Source organism: Mustela nivalis (genome assembly GCF_964662115.1).
Source record: "Mustela nivalis genome assembly, chromosome: 1".
In the NCBI taxonomy this organism is placed as follows: Eukaryota; Metazoa; Chordata; class Mammalia; order Carnivora; family Mustelidae; genus Mustela; species Mustela nivalis.
Window position 1 is genome coordinate 11,745,448 of NC_139020.1, and position 17,022 is coordinate 11,762,469.

Genomic DNA, 17,022 nt, shown 5'->3' on the forward strand with positions numbered 1-17,022 from the left:
TTGTCTCTAAATAGATCATCTCTGTAGCTTCTCTCTTCATTCCTTTCCTGTTGCTTTGGTAGGAAACGTAGGTTAGGTCTACGTTCAGTCATAATCTGTTCGGTTATAAGAACTTTGAAAGCAGCACAGAGCTAAAATACTGAGTGAGTTAAGTTGTCCGAATTAAGGTGTTGGATGTTACTACTTCATGGCTTAGTGTAGTTTTCAGTATTTCTCAACCTCTTCTGTGACGAGCCGGGGCCAGCTCATTATTCTCCAAGGCTGTTTTCAACAGAGGAGGATACTAAAGCTAAGGGATTTAGGATGAATAAGGAAAACATTTATGGCAGAGTACAGCAGTATTTACCTTTCCCGGGGTCTTCATTCTGTAATTGCAGAGTCTTCCTTCCCAATTTATTATGTATTTATCATTGATGATTATATGATGGCCTGAGAGTAAGCTATGGGGTCATCCTTTTTTTCTTTTTTTGAGATTTTATTTATTGGAGAGAGGGAGAGAGAGAGCACATGCATGTGTATACAAGTAGGGGGAAGGGCAGAGGGAGGAGGAGAGAGAGACTCTCAAGCAGAATCCACACTGAGCATAGTGCAGACACAGGGCTCAATCCCATGACCCTGAGATCATGACCTGAGCCAAAATCAAGAGTTGCATACTTCACCGCCACCCAGGCATGCCCTATGGGGTCATTCTACAGGCAGTAGTACTAACTGCTTCCTTTCAAATAATGAAAGTCCAGATGCCCATTGAGCTTTTGACGAGTGTACTTATGGTCTAGGGTAATTGAAGGAAAGCACCTCCCAGATCGCTTAGAATTTCAGTAGCCTCCGCTCTTACTAACTGTCCAGAGTTACCTTGTTTTCTCTTCTTTCTGAACTTACCCAGCATGCCAAAGAATATTGTCAGAATAAATTTTATCATTTGATTTTGGGAAGTATCAAACATTTATCAAAGAAGGGAGAGTAGTTTCACTGACTCCATATATCTGTCATCCATCCTCAATGATTGTCAACTCATGGACTCTTGTGTTTATCTATATCCCTGTCCACTAGTTCCCCCTCCCCACTTATTTTAAAGTAAGTTCCGGATATCATGTAATTTCATCCATAAATATTTTTTATGAGAATAAGTGTTTATGGCACATGTTTTATTTTGCTTTAAATTCTGTTCTGTGACCTTATTCATATTCACATATTCACTAGGATTGGAATCAGAGAGCCTTCAGATTAGCAGTTCTGTGGATGCCTGGATATGTTGAAAAATGTAATTAATAGATTTATGCATAAGGTAGCTTTATGTCTCAGGAACTACATGTTCACATTAGATGGAAAGTTAAGAAGAAATTGAAAGCCTAGTGAATGGTAGTGTTGGGCATAATAAGGAAAGAGAGAAGAAGAGATTTTCTCCTTAAAATAAGCCCTTGAGGGAGTTAGGTACTCTTCTTCCCTGCGGTGCTAGAGCAGTAACTCTGGGGGTTGGGCTCTTCCTTACTTTACATGTTGAATAGGTGAGCTCAAGAGGTACAGGCCTCCTTACCTGAGCTGTGCTGCTCAAGGTCTGGATGGTGGTTAGAAATCAGTAACTTGTAAAAAAAGAAAAGTTTGTTTTTCCTAGCATCTTATTTACTAAACAACATGAACAGGAGAAAAAAAAAATGCAGAGCAGGGTGTTGCCCTCATTGAAAGCCCAGTAGACAACCTTGAAAGACAGCCCTGGCAAGTAGTAACCTGAACTTCGTATCACCATATCCCCTGAACTCTCCCCCTGAACTCTCATGTCCTCTCATTCTTTCACTCTTTTTTCCTCGGGGCTCTTGACACATCCTACCATTGCATAAACTCCACTAGTTTAAGCCCTGGTTAGAAATCATTTAACAAGGCCTGTCTTCCCGACCCCTACCTTCCCATTCCCACCCTCACGCCACTAGAGGTACCGCCATAGAGATCACATTTGAACATTTCCAGATGTCACTGTGAGGAATTGTTAAACTTAGGGCATTCGGATGCTGGTAGTAAAGTTAAATGTTTATCTTTTTAAGTATTATTTTAAAACTCACAAAACATTCCCTTTTGTGCTATAGCTCCCGGATTTTTTGTCTATTAGATGAATATTTAATAGTCTTGGTGTTCAGCATCTGTGGTTAGGTTGGTATTGCGTTGAGATAAAAAGAAACGAGGGGCACCTGGGTGGGTCGGTTAAGTGTCTGACTCTTGATTTTGGCTCAGGTCATGGTCTCAGGATGGTGAGATGGAGCTGTAGGTTGGGCTCCCCCATCAGCAGGGAATCTGCTTGAGATTCTCTCCTTTTCTCTTTCCCTCTGCTCTTCCCACCCCAGCTTGTGTGCACACATCCACGCATGTGTGCGTGAGTGTGCTCTCTCTCAAATAAATAAATACATCTTTTAAAAAAAAAAGAAATGAGACAATTTCTGTTGCTATTCATATTAAAGTGAATGAGATATAAAGCAATGGGAAGAAAGATCTACTTCCAGCGTGATCAGGGAAAAACTTCAAGAAGGAAGAGGCATTTTAGTTAGGTATTGAAGGATGGGTGATATTTGGAAACACAAAAGATGACTAAAGGGTGTTCCAGATGGAAAGAACATTGTGAACAAAGGGAGAGGGAAAACAATGTGGGGCGCACAGAAGGAGCCACCCATTATTCCTTTTTTATTCATTTTGGCTGCAGTGTAGGATGCAAGGGGAAAGTATTAGGGAAAAAGAAAGATGGGGATGAGTGAGTGAACGATCTGTACATTCTGTGTTTTATCTAAAAGTTATACACATTATTTTAAAGTAGTATGGCTTTTTTATTTTAAATAATCTCTATAGTGGAAGATTCCCAGGTTATTTTCTAGAATTAAAAATTACCGGAGAAATAGGACAATAATTTAAGTCTCTCCCTCTTACAGCGTGTATTTCTCTATATTTCATGGAGTTTCATAAAATAAGGGGATCTTTTCCCCCATTAAAAAATGTATGGGGAGGGGGCACCTGGGTGGCTCAGTGGGTTAAAGCCTCTGCCTTCGGCTCAGGTCATGATCTCAGGGATCCAGTCCCAAATCGGGCTTTCTGCCCGGCAGGGAGCCTGCTTCCTCCTCTCTCTCCGCCTGCCTCTCTGCCTGTCAAATAAATAAATCTTAAAAAAAAAAAAAAAGTGTATGTGGAGGGGATAACATAGTACTGTAAGAGTTTATCTTAGTACTATGTAGAGATAAAACCTTCTTAATTTAGGAAAGTGCATGTGTATTTTTAAAATTTATTTTTGATGATTACATTCAATTCTTTAAAAAAATTTGGAAACACTGTCAAAGGTACAGAAGAGCTGAAGTTCAGTGCAAGGAACTATTTTCTGAATTATTTCAGAATACCTTGCTGACATGATGTTCCATCACCCACAAATACTGTTACTTATTTCCTAGAAAGAATTGCTCCTTCATAACTACAATATAACCATCAAAAAAGTTTACATTGTACTTCTGTCTAATCTCAGACTCCATTCAAGCTCACCAGTTGTCCCAATGACTCATAATAACAAAAAGATACAGTTCAGATTTGTCATTTTATTAATTGTCATGCCGCTTTATTCCCTTTAAATCTGGAGAAGTTCTTCAATCTTTGATGTTTATTTATTTATTTATTTATTTTATTAAAAGATTTTATTTATTTATTTGACAGAGAGAGAGATCACAAATAGGCAGAGAGACAGACAGAGAGAGAGATGAGGAGAAGCAGGCTCCCTGCTGAGCAGAGAGCCCTATGCAGGACTCGATCCCAGGCCCCTGGGATCATGACCTGAGCCGAAGGTAGAGGCTTAACCCACTGAGCCACCCAGGTGCCCCAATCTTTGATGTTTATAACCTTAAAACTTCTGGAGATAAAGGCCAGTTGTTTTGCAGAGTGTACATCACTGTGAGTTTGTCTCATGGCTCCTCGTGCTCAGGTTGAGGTTCTGTATCAGCAGGAATATTACCAAAGTGGTGCTGTGTCCTTTCTGTGGTATCCTGTCAGGGGGCACACGATTTTGTCTTATCCCATTACCGTTGGGTGTTCACTCTGATTCTTTGGTTAAGATGGTCCCTGGAAGACACCCTTCTCTTGTATAAAAAGTGTTTTGATGTCCGGTACTTCGAGAGCCTATAAACATCCCCATTACTCATCACACTTCTGGTTATGGCCTTTTTCGGTGTGCTGTAATCCTGTTCCTATTATAATTTGTTTTAAAGCTCAAATTGTTCCAGATTTCTCTAGTAGAAGCCCCTTCAAGCTGGCTTCTGTATTTTGATGGCATGTCTCCATTATTCTTCGAGCACTTTCTTTCTGGCACAAGAATATATTCCAGGCTTAACTTGTGCCGCCTTTGCCCTGTTACCAGCCATTTCTCCAAGGAGTCCTTAACAGTGGAGAATGGTATTAGAAAGCAAGATCTGGGTGCTGGCTGTGGTTATCACCATTGGAGTACTGCTGATCTCAGGCCCTGTCGATGGACAGAGCTAAGGAGAATATATAATTGTGTGTGAATATGTATAAATGGTTATACACACCCACTTATATCCATGTTTTCAGTCCATCTGGAAAACTACAAGTTCACACTGGTAATTCCAATTTCACTCAAGGCCGGAGTGCCCATTCTAGTTTTCTCTCTTCCCGTACTGCACTCTCATTCTCTGACAGTGAGGAACCTGGTCCCCGTTATCCTGATCCTTCCCCTCTATGACCAGCCACTCTTCTGTTGCCTCTGCAGCCTCCTCCAACGTACGGGTGCCCCCCTTGGCCCATGGGCTCTTGCACCCTGCCTTGGGCTTCCCTGCAGTGCACCCTGCCCTCCCTGCCCTACCCAAGCGTCAACCTACCATACCAGGCAACTCCCAACATCCCTGGTGGGCACTACCCTCCTCACCCCGCTCAGACTTATCCCAGCCTATCCCTCCCCCAAGTGGACGCCCTCTCTTCCTCTTCTTCAAATCCATGCACGGGACCGTTGTTCTTACTCTGCTTGGGCTCTGTCCGCCTACAAAAGACCTCCCTCAGTTCCACCCCAAGCCTTTGAAGCATGAAGCATTACAGTCTTTTACAGAAAAGATGTTTAGGAAGAATATGGTTTTCTCTTAGGGAATTGGAAGTGTCTGGAGTTAAAATTGCATATGGCTCTGAAATTTCATTGACAAACTCATTGAACATAAAATCTTTGAACTCCCGCTGAGCACCAGGCACTGAGCTAGGCCCCTAGGGATAGAGCAGTGAACTAGGCAAAAGCCCTTCCCTCCTGAAGCTGCGTTCTCTGACTCAGGCTGTTGACGCTTAGGCAAGTTAGTAACAAATTGATAACCTCTCTAAGCCTGTTTCCTCATGTCAGAGGGAAATAGTTGTAATTTTGCCCATGGGGGTGTTGGTAAAATTGAATAATATGTGTTCTGTCGTAATCACCACAGAAGCAATATATAGATAGCTCAGCTGAAATGTCATTCATCACTCTAAAATTTCATTTAATAGTTTGAGGAGAAAGCAAAAAAATTCTTTGGAAGGAAAGTGATATCTACTCTTCAAATTATTTCTCCTTTCCTTTAGCATACTTTTACCTAAGAATAAGCACTTCAGTTTAAATTGTATGCTTGTGTGTAGGCCTGTTTCCTGAGTCTTAGAATATAACATAAAAGTGTAAATGACACTTGTTGCCGTGTTTGAATCAGATAACAGTTTCATAGATGGGTCTTCATGGGGCCTGAGAGACATGACATATTCAGATATTTGGAGCACAGTTAATGAAAAGATCATTATTATATATTATTAGAAGAGAGACCATTTTGTTGCATGGTAATTTAAGTTATGACTTTTTTGTTGTTTTTAAGGGAGGGTAATGGCTTAATATTAAAATTCATTTTCTTTTTAATTTTACTGGTTGCTGGTATTTGAACCTAAATAATGATTTAGGTGCTGAAACGGATACATCTAGTAATATCTATATTACTGTATTAGTGGGGTTAAATACATAGAGCATGTAACCTCTAAAACTCTAATAATTTTCTCTGGAAGCCATGCCTTCTGTCATCAGAGATATAACAAATCTCTAATATTTGCTTCATTTTTTAAAAAAAGATATCATTTATTTATTTGACAGAGACACAGCCAGAGAGGGAACAGAAGCAGGGGGAGTGGGAGAGAGAGAAGCAGGCTTCCCATGGAGCAGGGAGCCCGATGTGGAGCTCGATCCCATGACTCTAGGATCATGACCTGAGCCAAAGGCAGACACTTAGCAACTGAGCCATCCAGGCGCCCCTAATGTTTGCCTTAATGTATACAGTACTCTTAATGAGGGAGTGTTTAGGGATGGGCAGTCCTGATTTACTTTACAAAATATAATTAAAATTAATGTGACATTTTGTATATGTGTCGCTTGTCATTTAATGTTAGGAGTAACTGTTATTTAACTATATGGTGTAATCATAAAAAGAACTCTACAAATGCAGAATGAAATACAAATCCCCATAACTTTAATGGCTTAGGGAAATCTTACTCCCTAATTTCATTTGGGGTGCTTTGATAAAGGTAAAGGCCCACACTTAATGATCATGCTAGAGAATTATGACAGTATCTGCTAATTGAGTGATTAATTGAATAATTAGTTTTAGCGTGTTCTGCCAGCTAGCAGAACACAACTCACTCCAAGACAGAAATGGGTTAACTAAGAAGAAGTCTTATGAGTAGATGGTCTGAAAAGAGGTGAAGGAGGCAGGGAAGATGAGATGGTCTGTAGAACCCTGGAGAAGAGCTCTGGCGGAAAAGGAAAAGCTCTCTAATACAAAGAACTCAGAAGTATTCGGCAAAGCAGTAGGCAGAGAAGATAGCCCTTTTTTTGGCCATAAAGATTGACAGGAAGTGGGAAGGTCATAAGGATCTAATAATATGCTTTCTTTTCTTTTTTAAGATTTTATGTATTTATTTGAGAAAGAGTGGGCACTAGCTCGGGGGGGGTACAGAGGGAGGAGAAGAAGCAGATTCTTCACTGAGCAGGTTGCTCAATGGAGCTCCACTCAGGGCTGGATCTTAGGACCCTGAGATCCTCACCTGAGCCAAAGGCAGACGCTTAACCTACTGAGCCACCCAGAGGCCCCATAACATGCTTTTCTAATGTGGAACACATACTATTGCTGAAATCTACTATAATTCTGTATAGGAGATGAATGAGGAAAGGAAAAGGGGGTATGGGGCAAGAGATGAGGAGTGAACTAGTCAGCCAGGAGGTGAGTTGGCGGTGTGGAATAGAGAGTGGAAAGGGAGAACAGTAGAGAAGGAATGAAACAGAAGAGAAAGGAGAGAATGAGAAAGAGGATCATACCTTTCTGGATTTGGTGGACTTTAGAATTCTTTGGAATTGTCCGTTGAGATACAACGGTGGCTTATATTTCTTTGGAGTTTTGGGGTCAACTTTTTAGTAACTGTAGTTGCTCTAGGAAGAGTTTTCCTTTAAAGATTCAGGATTTGTTTTTGTTTCTCAATAGAGTAACCACAACACCCTGACCTAGGGATATGATTCTGTGGGGGTATATTCAATGGCAAGATAACATCAACATTATGAAGAAATGAATCAAGACAAAGGCCAAACTGAAGATCTGTGTTCCTACGCTAAACTCTGTTGTCAAGTGTTGCCATTAGCTTTTATCATTTCAACATTTGTCATCTTCTGTGTTTCAAGCCCGATTCTAAATGTCAGGGATGACAGGATGCTTAGGACAGTGTTCCCTCCCACCTTCTAGGATCAGGCTGGTTAATGGGAAAGACAAGTGATGGGTCTATAGGAAATGTTTCGGCAGCATGGAGAGGGAGTTCTGTGAAAGAACTGTGCCTGTAGAGGTAAAGAGAGGTTTCCAGAAAGTGGCCTTGGGTGAAGTTTATTTAAGGTGAAGGTTAAGTGGAGCCTTGCAAGAGGAAAGTTAGAATTGTGCAAAGGTGCTGGGGTATAAAAGAGCACGTTTGGTTAATTAATGGGCCGTTTAATGTGATGAGAGCATAGAACGCAGGTTGTGGGAGTAATGAAAAATGAAGCAGAAGCAGAAAGAGAAGGTTGAGGCCAGATTCTGAAAGATTGTAGGTAAAAGGGTTGGATAATGTCCACTAGGGGTATGATAACCCAGGGTAGTGGTGGTAGTAAACATTGGCAAACATATCAGTGGACAAAGAAGAAGATTCAAAAACAACCTCCAAAACATGCAAGTATTATTCAGGGCAGTACTTCAGATCATTGGGAGAAGCTGGATTAATTCATCAGTGGTGCTGGGACAAGTTGTTGACTCTTCAAGTAGGACATTTGAGTTACTAGTTGAGAAAATAGTTTATGTGATACATTTAGGTTAAGTATCAGATTCAGGGCCGTCTGGATGGCTCAGTTGGTTGACTGTCCAACTCTTGATCTCAGCTCATGTCTTGATCTTAGGGTTGTGGATTCCAAGCCCTGCATTGGCCTCCATACTGGGTATGCAGCCTACTTTAAAAAAAAAAAAAGAATCAGATTTCAATTTAGCAGCTTTTTTTTGAGACTCTGGCAAAGCTAAATAGAATCTAATGTCTCAGGCCATTTTTCTTACCCTGAAATTTTTTTTTTGTAGCATCTGCAGAAAAAGAGGCAATCAAGGGTACATACTCCAAAGTACTGGATGCATATGGACTCTTAGGTGTTTTACGATTAAATCTTGGTAAGTTTGTTATTCAATATAATTCATCTTTTTCCATATTTTTAATTCTAAGGATTTGAGAGACTGTTTACATACAATTTCATACTCTGTATTTGAACTAAAAGCACGGTAACATCTTTTAAACCCTAATTACGCTAATCTTGGGAAAATGTTTGTTGGTTACAGAGGCATGCTACATACTCAGGCTCTTGATTTTAAGTTCCAGAGACATTTGTCCTATTTAAACATTTAAGATCGGTATCTGTTGTCAAAAGAGAAAATCAAGGTATTGCCCTTTTTTGTTTGGTTTTGGTGCAGTGTTTTAGGAAAAGATGTCCTAGTGAGGACCATGCTGATTGCTCTGGTTTATAGTGGAAAGGACATCTGCTTTGTATTTAAAAGATCTCAGCTTGAGTCTCTCTCTGCCACTTAGTGTCACCGAGGGCTGCAGAGTAACCTTTGTGATTACCAGTTTGTCTGTATAGCATGGCTGCAGGTGTGGCCCAAGGCCTGGTACCAGTCCGTGAACCATTTTGTTATTGGTCTGTGATGAGATAAGGAGCTTGCGCTATCATGCAAACCAACACATGGCTTCCATCACTGATAAAGTCTTACTAGGAAAAATAAAAAGTCAGCCAAACTAAACTGAGGTAGTTGGTTTCCATTCTGGAACAAGCACCCTTCTCACTGTGACAGCTCATGCGCCATACTTTGAGGAGGGCTGGTGTATAAAGTGGAGATTTGTCATTTGTTATGAATCTCTCGAATGTAAAAAGCACTGTCCCTAGATGCATAACTAATACTGTCTCAGGTATACCGTTCACAGTCCAGCGAGGTTTATTTTAATCCTGGTTTATGAAGGAGAATATCTCAGGTTGGTTATGTTAAGACACTGAACTTAGTCTAGATAGTGGTGGAGTGGTGGAGCCAATATTCAGGGCCTTCGTTGCCTGCTCCAAGCCCACAGTCAGAGTACACCACCGCTGAATTTCGCCTTTCTGCTAATTTCATAGAATTTTTGTCAAAATGAGTGAAAAATCTCTGTGAAAGTTTTCGTAAACCAAATTGTTTTATAAGTTGTTAACAGGGGCTTTCTGTTCATGTGTCAGCAGTAGCAGCTCACACTGATATTTTTTCCTTTTTTTTTTTCACTGTGCTATTTACAAAGAATTCCCACATTTATTGTCTTATCTGGATTTCCTGGCATTCATAAAAGAAAGATGAGGAAGATAACATATATATATATATATATATATTTTTTTTTTTTTAACTGGATAAATTTTGAATATCCCCAGATTTAGTAGAGGAATAATTTCATCAATGTGAGATACTCTGTTAATGTTTAAATGCTGCGTTATACTAAATGTGTTTAAGCAAGGGTTTTTTTTCATCTTCTGCCAAAATCCAGTTGTAAATATAAACATGTCCATGACAGTTTAAACTAACCATGCTGTCAGATTTAAAAAGTTGGAGACATGACAAGAAAGTTGGGAGACACTGAATAATCTGAAAAATATTGGGACTTTTTAATCCAATTAATTCTTTGGTTTTTGCAGGTGATACCATGTTACATTACCTGGTCTTAGTCACCGGGTGTATGTCTGTTGGAAAAATTCAAGAATCTGAAGTTTTCCGAGTTACTTCCACTGAATTTATATCACTACGAGTTGATTCTTCAGATGAGGATCGCATTTCAGAAGTGCGAAAAGTTTTGAATTCGGGAAACTTTTATTTTGCATGGTCTGCCTCTGGAATTAGTTTAGATCTGAGTCTTAATGCACATCGTAGCATGCAAGAACACACAACTGATAATAGATTTTTCTGGTGAGTTTGTGTTAAACATTTTTTTTCCCTTTGTAGTCATGTGCTTGCTGGGCAATAGTTTGATTTGGGTCATAGCGTGTTCATCAGTTATTTCCAGAGACAGCAGCGACGGGCATTGCTGGTTGAGCACACCGCTCTTCCCTGCTCCAGAATCCAGTAGAGTGGGTCACACATCCAGTGCCAGCTTACTGAAGTTCCCATGGGACACAAGACCCATTTGCTCTTCTTGATCTAGACTGACCTTTCATTTCTGAAATATATTTAAGATACTTATGTTAAAATTAAGAATGAATTAGTTATAATCAAATTGCATTTCCCATATTTACTCGTCTTAGTTTTGAGATCTTGTCTCCAGCAGAGACAAGACTGTTTCTCCAAGATAACATTGCCTTATTTTTAGTTTTAAAGGTTATAGGTAGATAAACTTGATTCAAGAGCAATAGACTATGAAGAAGTGGCATACTAGGATAAAGTTTTATACTATAATAAAGGAAGACTTAAGTAGGTAACAAATGTATTTCATTGTCATGTGTAAATGTGCTGTACTATAAGTACGCATGAAGGGTAGGCATATGTGACTCTAATCAGTACTGCTTTATTGCAGCTGACCAGATTTCTAGAATGGTGCTTCTCTTGTTCACAGCCAGCATTACTGTTGATTTTTTTCCTTGACATCACGTAGCAATTATATTTCTTTCTATTTCCATGTTGTAAGGCCAAAGTCCAGGACTCTCAGCTCTTGGGTCTCCCTTAGTAGGTCAGATCAAGGTGTTCCTCCTGTATATTTTCTTTCTCTCTCCCTTGTACCGTCTACCCATGGTCCTTGAGGAGCACATCGAGTCTGAACCATCGCTCTGGCTGTCTGTCTGAGGGCTCAAAACCAACAACAATGTGAGGATAAGAAACTAATTTTAGAGGAAACTTTGTAGCTAATGTGGAACTTTTTTGGCCTGGCATAGTAGCAGAATGAAAAAAGACTCTGGTGCACTGTAGTCAGAGACTTGGAGCCCCACAAAGGAGGAGATGATGGCCGTGGCCTAGGGAAGGAAGGGTTGAGGGCAGCTGAGTGCAGAGAGCTCTGCTCATGTCAGCTCCACACTTTTCATGATGGAGGAGGCATAGAAATCCCTGAACATTTAAGGTGATACAGCTGGGCTAGGCAGCTGGCCTCACTTTTTTTCCCTCCTCCGCCCTGCTCATTCTTTGCCCAAATTCCTTAGATTAAGAGATAAAAGTTTTCCTGCCATAATTAGAATTTTAAGCAGGAGTGGATGCATTGGCTCAATGATCAGCAATTAAGCACATCTGTTAAGTTTAACCAGTAGGAATTATTTATTTAGTTAGTTCAATTAAGGATGGAGGTGGCAACAAGTTTAGGTCACAGATTGAGGGAGTTCATCTAGCAGGAGACAAGTAAGAGTCACCAAAAATGAGTTTTGGTTTTTACACTTTTTGCAATTTTGCTAAGGATTGACATTCTTGAGCTTCACTTGGCATAGAAAAATGAAAGCTTTATGCATTTACTGTACCTACTCTCATAGCTTAGTAGAGCTATTTCCCAGGATATGGCCATGTCAGTTTTGTCATCACAAACACCTATCTCAAAACCCAAGTCAGGTCATTCCACTGGAGATTTGAAGCTGCTGCCAGTTGAAAGTTGTTTTTAAATTTAAATAGAAATAAAACAGCAACACATTGACAGGAAAGAAAAATGACAGCCGATGGCAGAGGGAGAAACTCTACCAGCACGAACGTATAGGATCCCCCTTGTTTTTAGTGGGGGCAAGTACGTTGCCTAGATCTCTGCCATGTCATGGGACTTGATGTTGTGTCCGGATATGCTGGCCACGTTTGAACTTGGCCTCCGATCAACGCACGAAAACTGAAGTCGCATTTTGAAAATACATAATGGCCATTGGATTCAGTGTCAGCCCAGCAGTAATCTCACCACTCAGTTACATTACGCTTTCTTGCATGGACGGCTTACCAGAACTGCACATGGCCACTCTGTTTCACCTGTCCTGCAGCCTGTACCCTTTGGAGAAGGGCTGGGCAACTGCTGGTCTAGCAGTAGTGCTGTGTATTAATGACTAAGACAGCAAGATAGCGCAGAGTACTTAAGAAAAAATTTCTGCATAAAACAGAAGAGTTTTAAAACTCAAAGAACCAATCTTCAATATTATAGAAAATTGATTTTTATAATGCTTTTTTATCGGAAGAGACCAGCCAGAAAGTTTTCCTGTGTAGTATAGTTTCCTTGATGATCCGTTGGTTGGGAAATTCCACGTGCTTTTTTTGGAGGACTAAGGTTCCTGTTGAGAGCCCAGTAGAGGCAGGCAGCAGGATGAGAAGGTGGCCAACCCAGCAGGACTCCAGCCCCTGTCCCTGCTTTAGCCATACCAGATTCTGCTTTGATGTGTTTCCTAATCACTGGGCTTCCTTGTGTTTGAGTAAAACTTTCTGCTCCAGAAAGGTTTGGAAACACGGCCCCCTCTGTTACCTAGAGTGCTAAACTATTTGGAGTAATGGAAAACTCTAGACACGTATTGATATGGATGCTGCTAGTTCAATTGGCTATTTAAATTAAAATTAAGTAGCTTTATTAAAGTGGAGCGTTAAGAGTAGAGCTTTATAAAGTGGGGTGGGGATATGCCTATGAAATCCGTTTTTTTGAAAAGTTAGTTTATGTATATATTATATAAGAAGTCAACAGAATGGGGCACAGATACTAAAAACATAAAAGATAGGCTTCTTTTCTGTAGACCTACAGGTCATATGCCAAAAAATCGCATTATCTAGCCTTCTCTTCTGATTCCTAGTATAGTAAATGTAAATGAATTGATTTATTTGTAGGCCCTTTTAATTGAATAGCATTAAATTAATGTTTCAGGAGCATTGTTTTAATACTTATGCTATGTTATCTGGTATTCAGTAAGCTAATGAGTTATTTTTTTTTTCTGTTAGGAATCAGTCTTTGCACTTGCATCTCAAGCACTATGGTGTGAATTGTGATGACTGGCTATTACGCCTCATGTGTGGGGGAGTAGAAATCAGAACAATTTATGCTGCTCATAAGCAGGCAAAGGCTTGCCTCATTTCCAGACTCAGCTGTGAACGAGCTGGGACCAGGTTTAACGTACGGGGAACAAATGATGACGGTCACGTCGCTAATTTTGTAGAAACAGAACAGGTATATAGTGTTTTATATTGCTTAATTCATGTATTAGATGAGAGGCCCAGAAAATAATAAAACCAGAGATTTTCATTTGATTCAGAGCTCCTTTTCTCACATTTTTAATGTCATCTTGTGGTTGTTCTTGGCTACTTACTGGCCTTAAGGAAGGCTTCTCTGAGACAAACTTATTTATAAACAAACTTAGGTATGGCTCTTCAAATGAGTAACAAGAATTTTACTAATTAGCATGCTGTTGTCAGTGCTGTACATTTTGGTATTGAATTTTTAAAATCCTCAATTATAGAGCATGACAACTTAATAAAAATGTCTTAATAAAAAGACAACTTTTTTGTGAAATTAAATCAAACCCAGCTTTAAAAGTAGATATATATACCATCTAAAATTAAGTTATGGCATTTGCAGTCAGAGATAGACAAATACCATATGTTTTCACTCATGTGGAATTTGAGAAACAAAACGAATGAAGAAAAAAGAGACAAAACAAAAAAAAAAGACTCCTAAATACAGAGAACAAACAGGTGGTTGCCAGAGGGGGCAGGTGGCTGGGGGAAATAGATAAAGGGGTCAAGATAACACTTACCTTGTTGAGCACTGAGAAATGTGTAGAGTTGTGGAATTTTTTTAAAATTACGACATTTTTGGCTCTGAAACTATAGAATTGAAATTCAGGCCACACCCCAAGCCTGACTCAGTTCTTCAAATTAGTTTTTGAAAAATATTAAAAAAAAAAAAAACCTAAAAAAATTAAATATAAAGGTAAGTATGTAAAATATTGAGATTTAGAAGGCATTCCTTTTTAAAAGTTATGATACATATGCTTATGTTTTTACTCTTTTTTGGATAATATACAGCAAAACTATTACTTATTAAAAGAAAGTCAAACTTATTTAGTTGCCTCTTCTAGATATTTTGTTTGGACAATTAATTATATGCGAGAGTCTGGTCATAAGACAAAACTAGCAGGCAACAGATGTTAGTAAATTTGTCTTTGTTATGTAGAGGAAATAACCTTGTGGAAATATTTTATATCTGATTTTTCTCTGTAGGTTGTGTACTTAGATGACTCTGTTTCTTCTTTCATACAAATCCGGGGATCTGTTCCATTGTTCTGGGAGCAACCAGGGTTGCAGGTATCTGTGTAACATTGTTTTATCTTGTGTTTTTCTCTTGAATATTTTCCATGTTTTCTAAACTTTCAGGACAGTTCATTGGATCGTTCTGTTACTCAGTTTAGTAATATTAGATAGATTGACAAACGAGGGCTAAATATAAGAGTTCGTGGAATTGTCTTAGATATTTTTGATTTAATGTTCTTTCAAATGTCCATAGAAATTAACTGCTGTATTTAATATGAAAATTGTAATGTTTCCATAGCACTTGATATTCATTGTTTCTTATTTACTGTCTCAGTATCTTAATAAATAATAATTTAGCCTCTTTAGTTAGAAGAATGTAGTTTTTAAAAAAAGGCTTCTGAAACCAGATTTCTCAGTTTGGATACCTACTCTGCCACTACTAGCTGTATGATCTGGGGCAAGTGGTTTAACGCCTCTATGTCTCCGTTTGTTTATCTATAAAACAGGAAAAATAATACTATTAGTAGTTCCTGTGCATAGGGTTGTAAGGATAAAATGAAAAGTACTAAGACCAATGCATGGTACCCACACGCAGCATGTGTGAGGGTTAGCTATTGTTATCAATAATACATCTGCTATTGAAATTTACTTTATAATTTGTAGTAACCTGTTATCTTTAATATGTTCTCTGATTTGCTTCCTGATATTTTTAACTTTGTTGATGTAAACATCTAATCTTTAAAATATAAGATTTTTTTCCCTGTAGGTTTGTACTATTAGATGGCCCATAATAGTGTGATTTTACATTTTTATGTAGATTTTTTTTAATTTAATTTTTTTATAAACATATAATGTATTTTTAGCCCCAGGGTACAAGTCTGTGAATCACCAGGTTTACACACTTCACAGCACTCACCATAGCACATACCCTCCCCAGTGTCCATAACCCCACCCCCCTCCCTCCCCCTCTTCCCCTGGCAACCCTCAGTTTGTTTTGTGACAGTAAGAGTCTCTTAGGGTTTGTCTCCTTCCTGATCCCATTACATTTTATTTATATTCAAAAACCTTTAATCCCTAAAGTGTACATTATTTTCATTTTAGACTTCTAGTATGTATTGTCTAGCAAGTTTTATGCTTTAGCCTATAATACTGAGAAAATGGACAAAAAAAAATCTTGCCTCCTTTTAGTTCACAGCTAGATCTCTTACATTTTAGGATAGCTGGAGTGGAGAAAGATTGCAGACCACTTGAACCTTTGCAATACTGCAATTTACGTAAGACAGGCCAAGAATTAACAGGAATTGAAAGCAGTTACAATTCCCGAGTTCTTGTAAAAAATTTTGACTTGGCATTTAGGGGTAACTTAAGTAGGTCTATCTCTCCCCAAGTCTCTTTTGGGAAAGAATCCCAACCCTCATTCACCTCTCCTAAGCCTCTGGGATCAGAGAAGGGTGTTTGAAATGTTTGCTTTAAGAACATTCCTAAAGCCTTGTTTTGAGGAATGTGAATTCTTTTGCTTAGAGACAGGGCAGTTTAAGAAATGGGGATAACCTATTTACGGGCCCTCTGTTAGCTGCTGTCTGTGATATTTTATTAGAAGCTCAGAAACATAGTGTTTGATTATTCAGTATGGTTGGATCTTGAATAGTTAAGTTACATTGTGTGATCCACCCTGGGTGAGACTGTGTTCTGGGGCTGGCCCACATAGTCTATCTTGCCCATGTCATACTGTTTAAAGGCTGAAAGCTACAGATTTTAAAATCACGCATTTCTTGATATAGTAATTTTTAAGACAAGGCAATCCAACAATTCTGCTAAATTGTCATAGAGCTGGCCTTTTGTCCCAGTTATCAGTTATCTAGCTTAGTAGTTTTTAAAGTCAACCTTTTTTTGAACAGAAGTAGATTAGTTTCATAAGTATCTTTTACAGAAAAACATTTCCCCCCTCATTTTAAGAATAGGTAAGAAAGGAATGAAAATACTTCATCACTTTTTAAAAACTGAAAAATATATATTTATTTTTAAATATATAAAATACGAAGTCCCCAAATTTATTTCCCCTTAAAAAACAAGCAAGAGCTTTTGATAGAGAGTGGTTAAAAATGATTGTTAGGTGTCCTTTGTATTCTCAGGACTGGAATTAATTTTAGGGTTCCTTGAAGTTTGTGTTACCTCGCGAAAGGCACGGACAGAGATTCCTTGGGACTTGTCCCTTCACTTGCCTCTTATCCCCACAGATAATTCCTCTGAGGCTTTTTTA

General features: G+C 38.9%; 1 protein-coding gene across 30 annotated transcripts in view; it reads left to right on the plus strand.

Moving 5' to 3' along the window:
• The window catches only part of SYNJ1 (synaptojanin 1), an 87,812-nt gene that overhangs the window by 15,397 nt on the left and 55,393 nt on the right, over window positions 1-17,022 (plus strand). For all 30 annotated transcript variants that reach the window (XM_082723324.1, XM_082723347.1, XM_082723345.1 and 27 more), the window contains 4 exons: window positions 8,601-8,687; window positions 10,223-10,490; window positions 13,455-13,680; window positions 14,733-14,816. In XM_082723324.1, coding sequence (XP_082579450.1) covers window positions 8,601-8,687; window positions 10,223-10,490; window positions 13,455-13,680; window positions 14,733-14,816 — 665 coding nt within the window. The remainder of the gene's footprint in view (window positions 1-8,600; window positions 8,688-10,222; window positions 10,491-13,454; window positions 13,681-14,732; window positions 14,817-17,022) is intronic.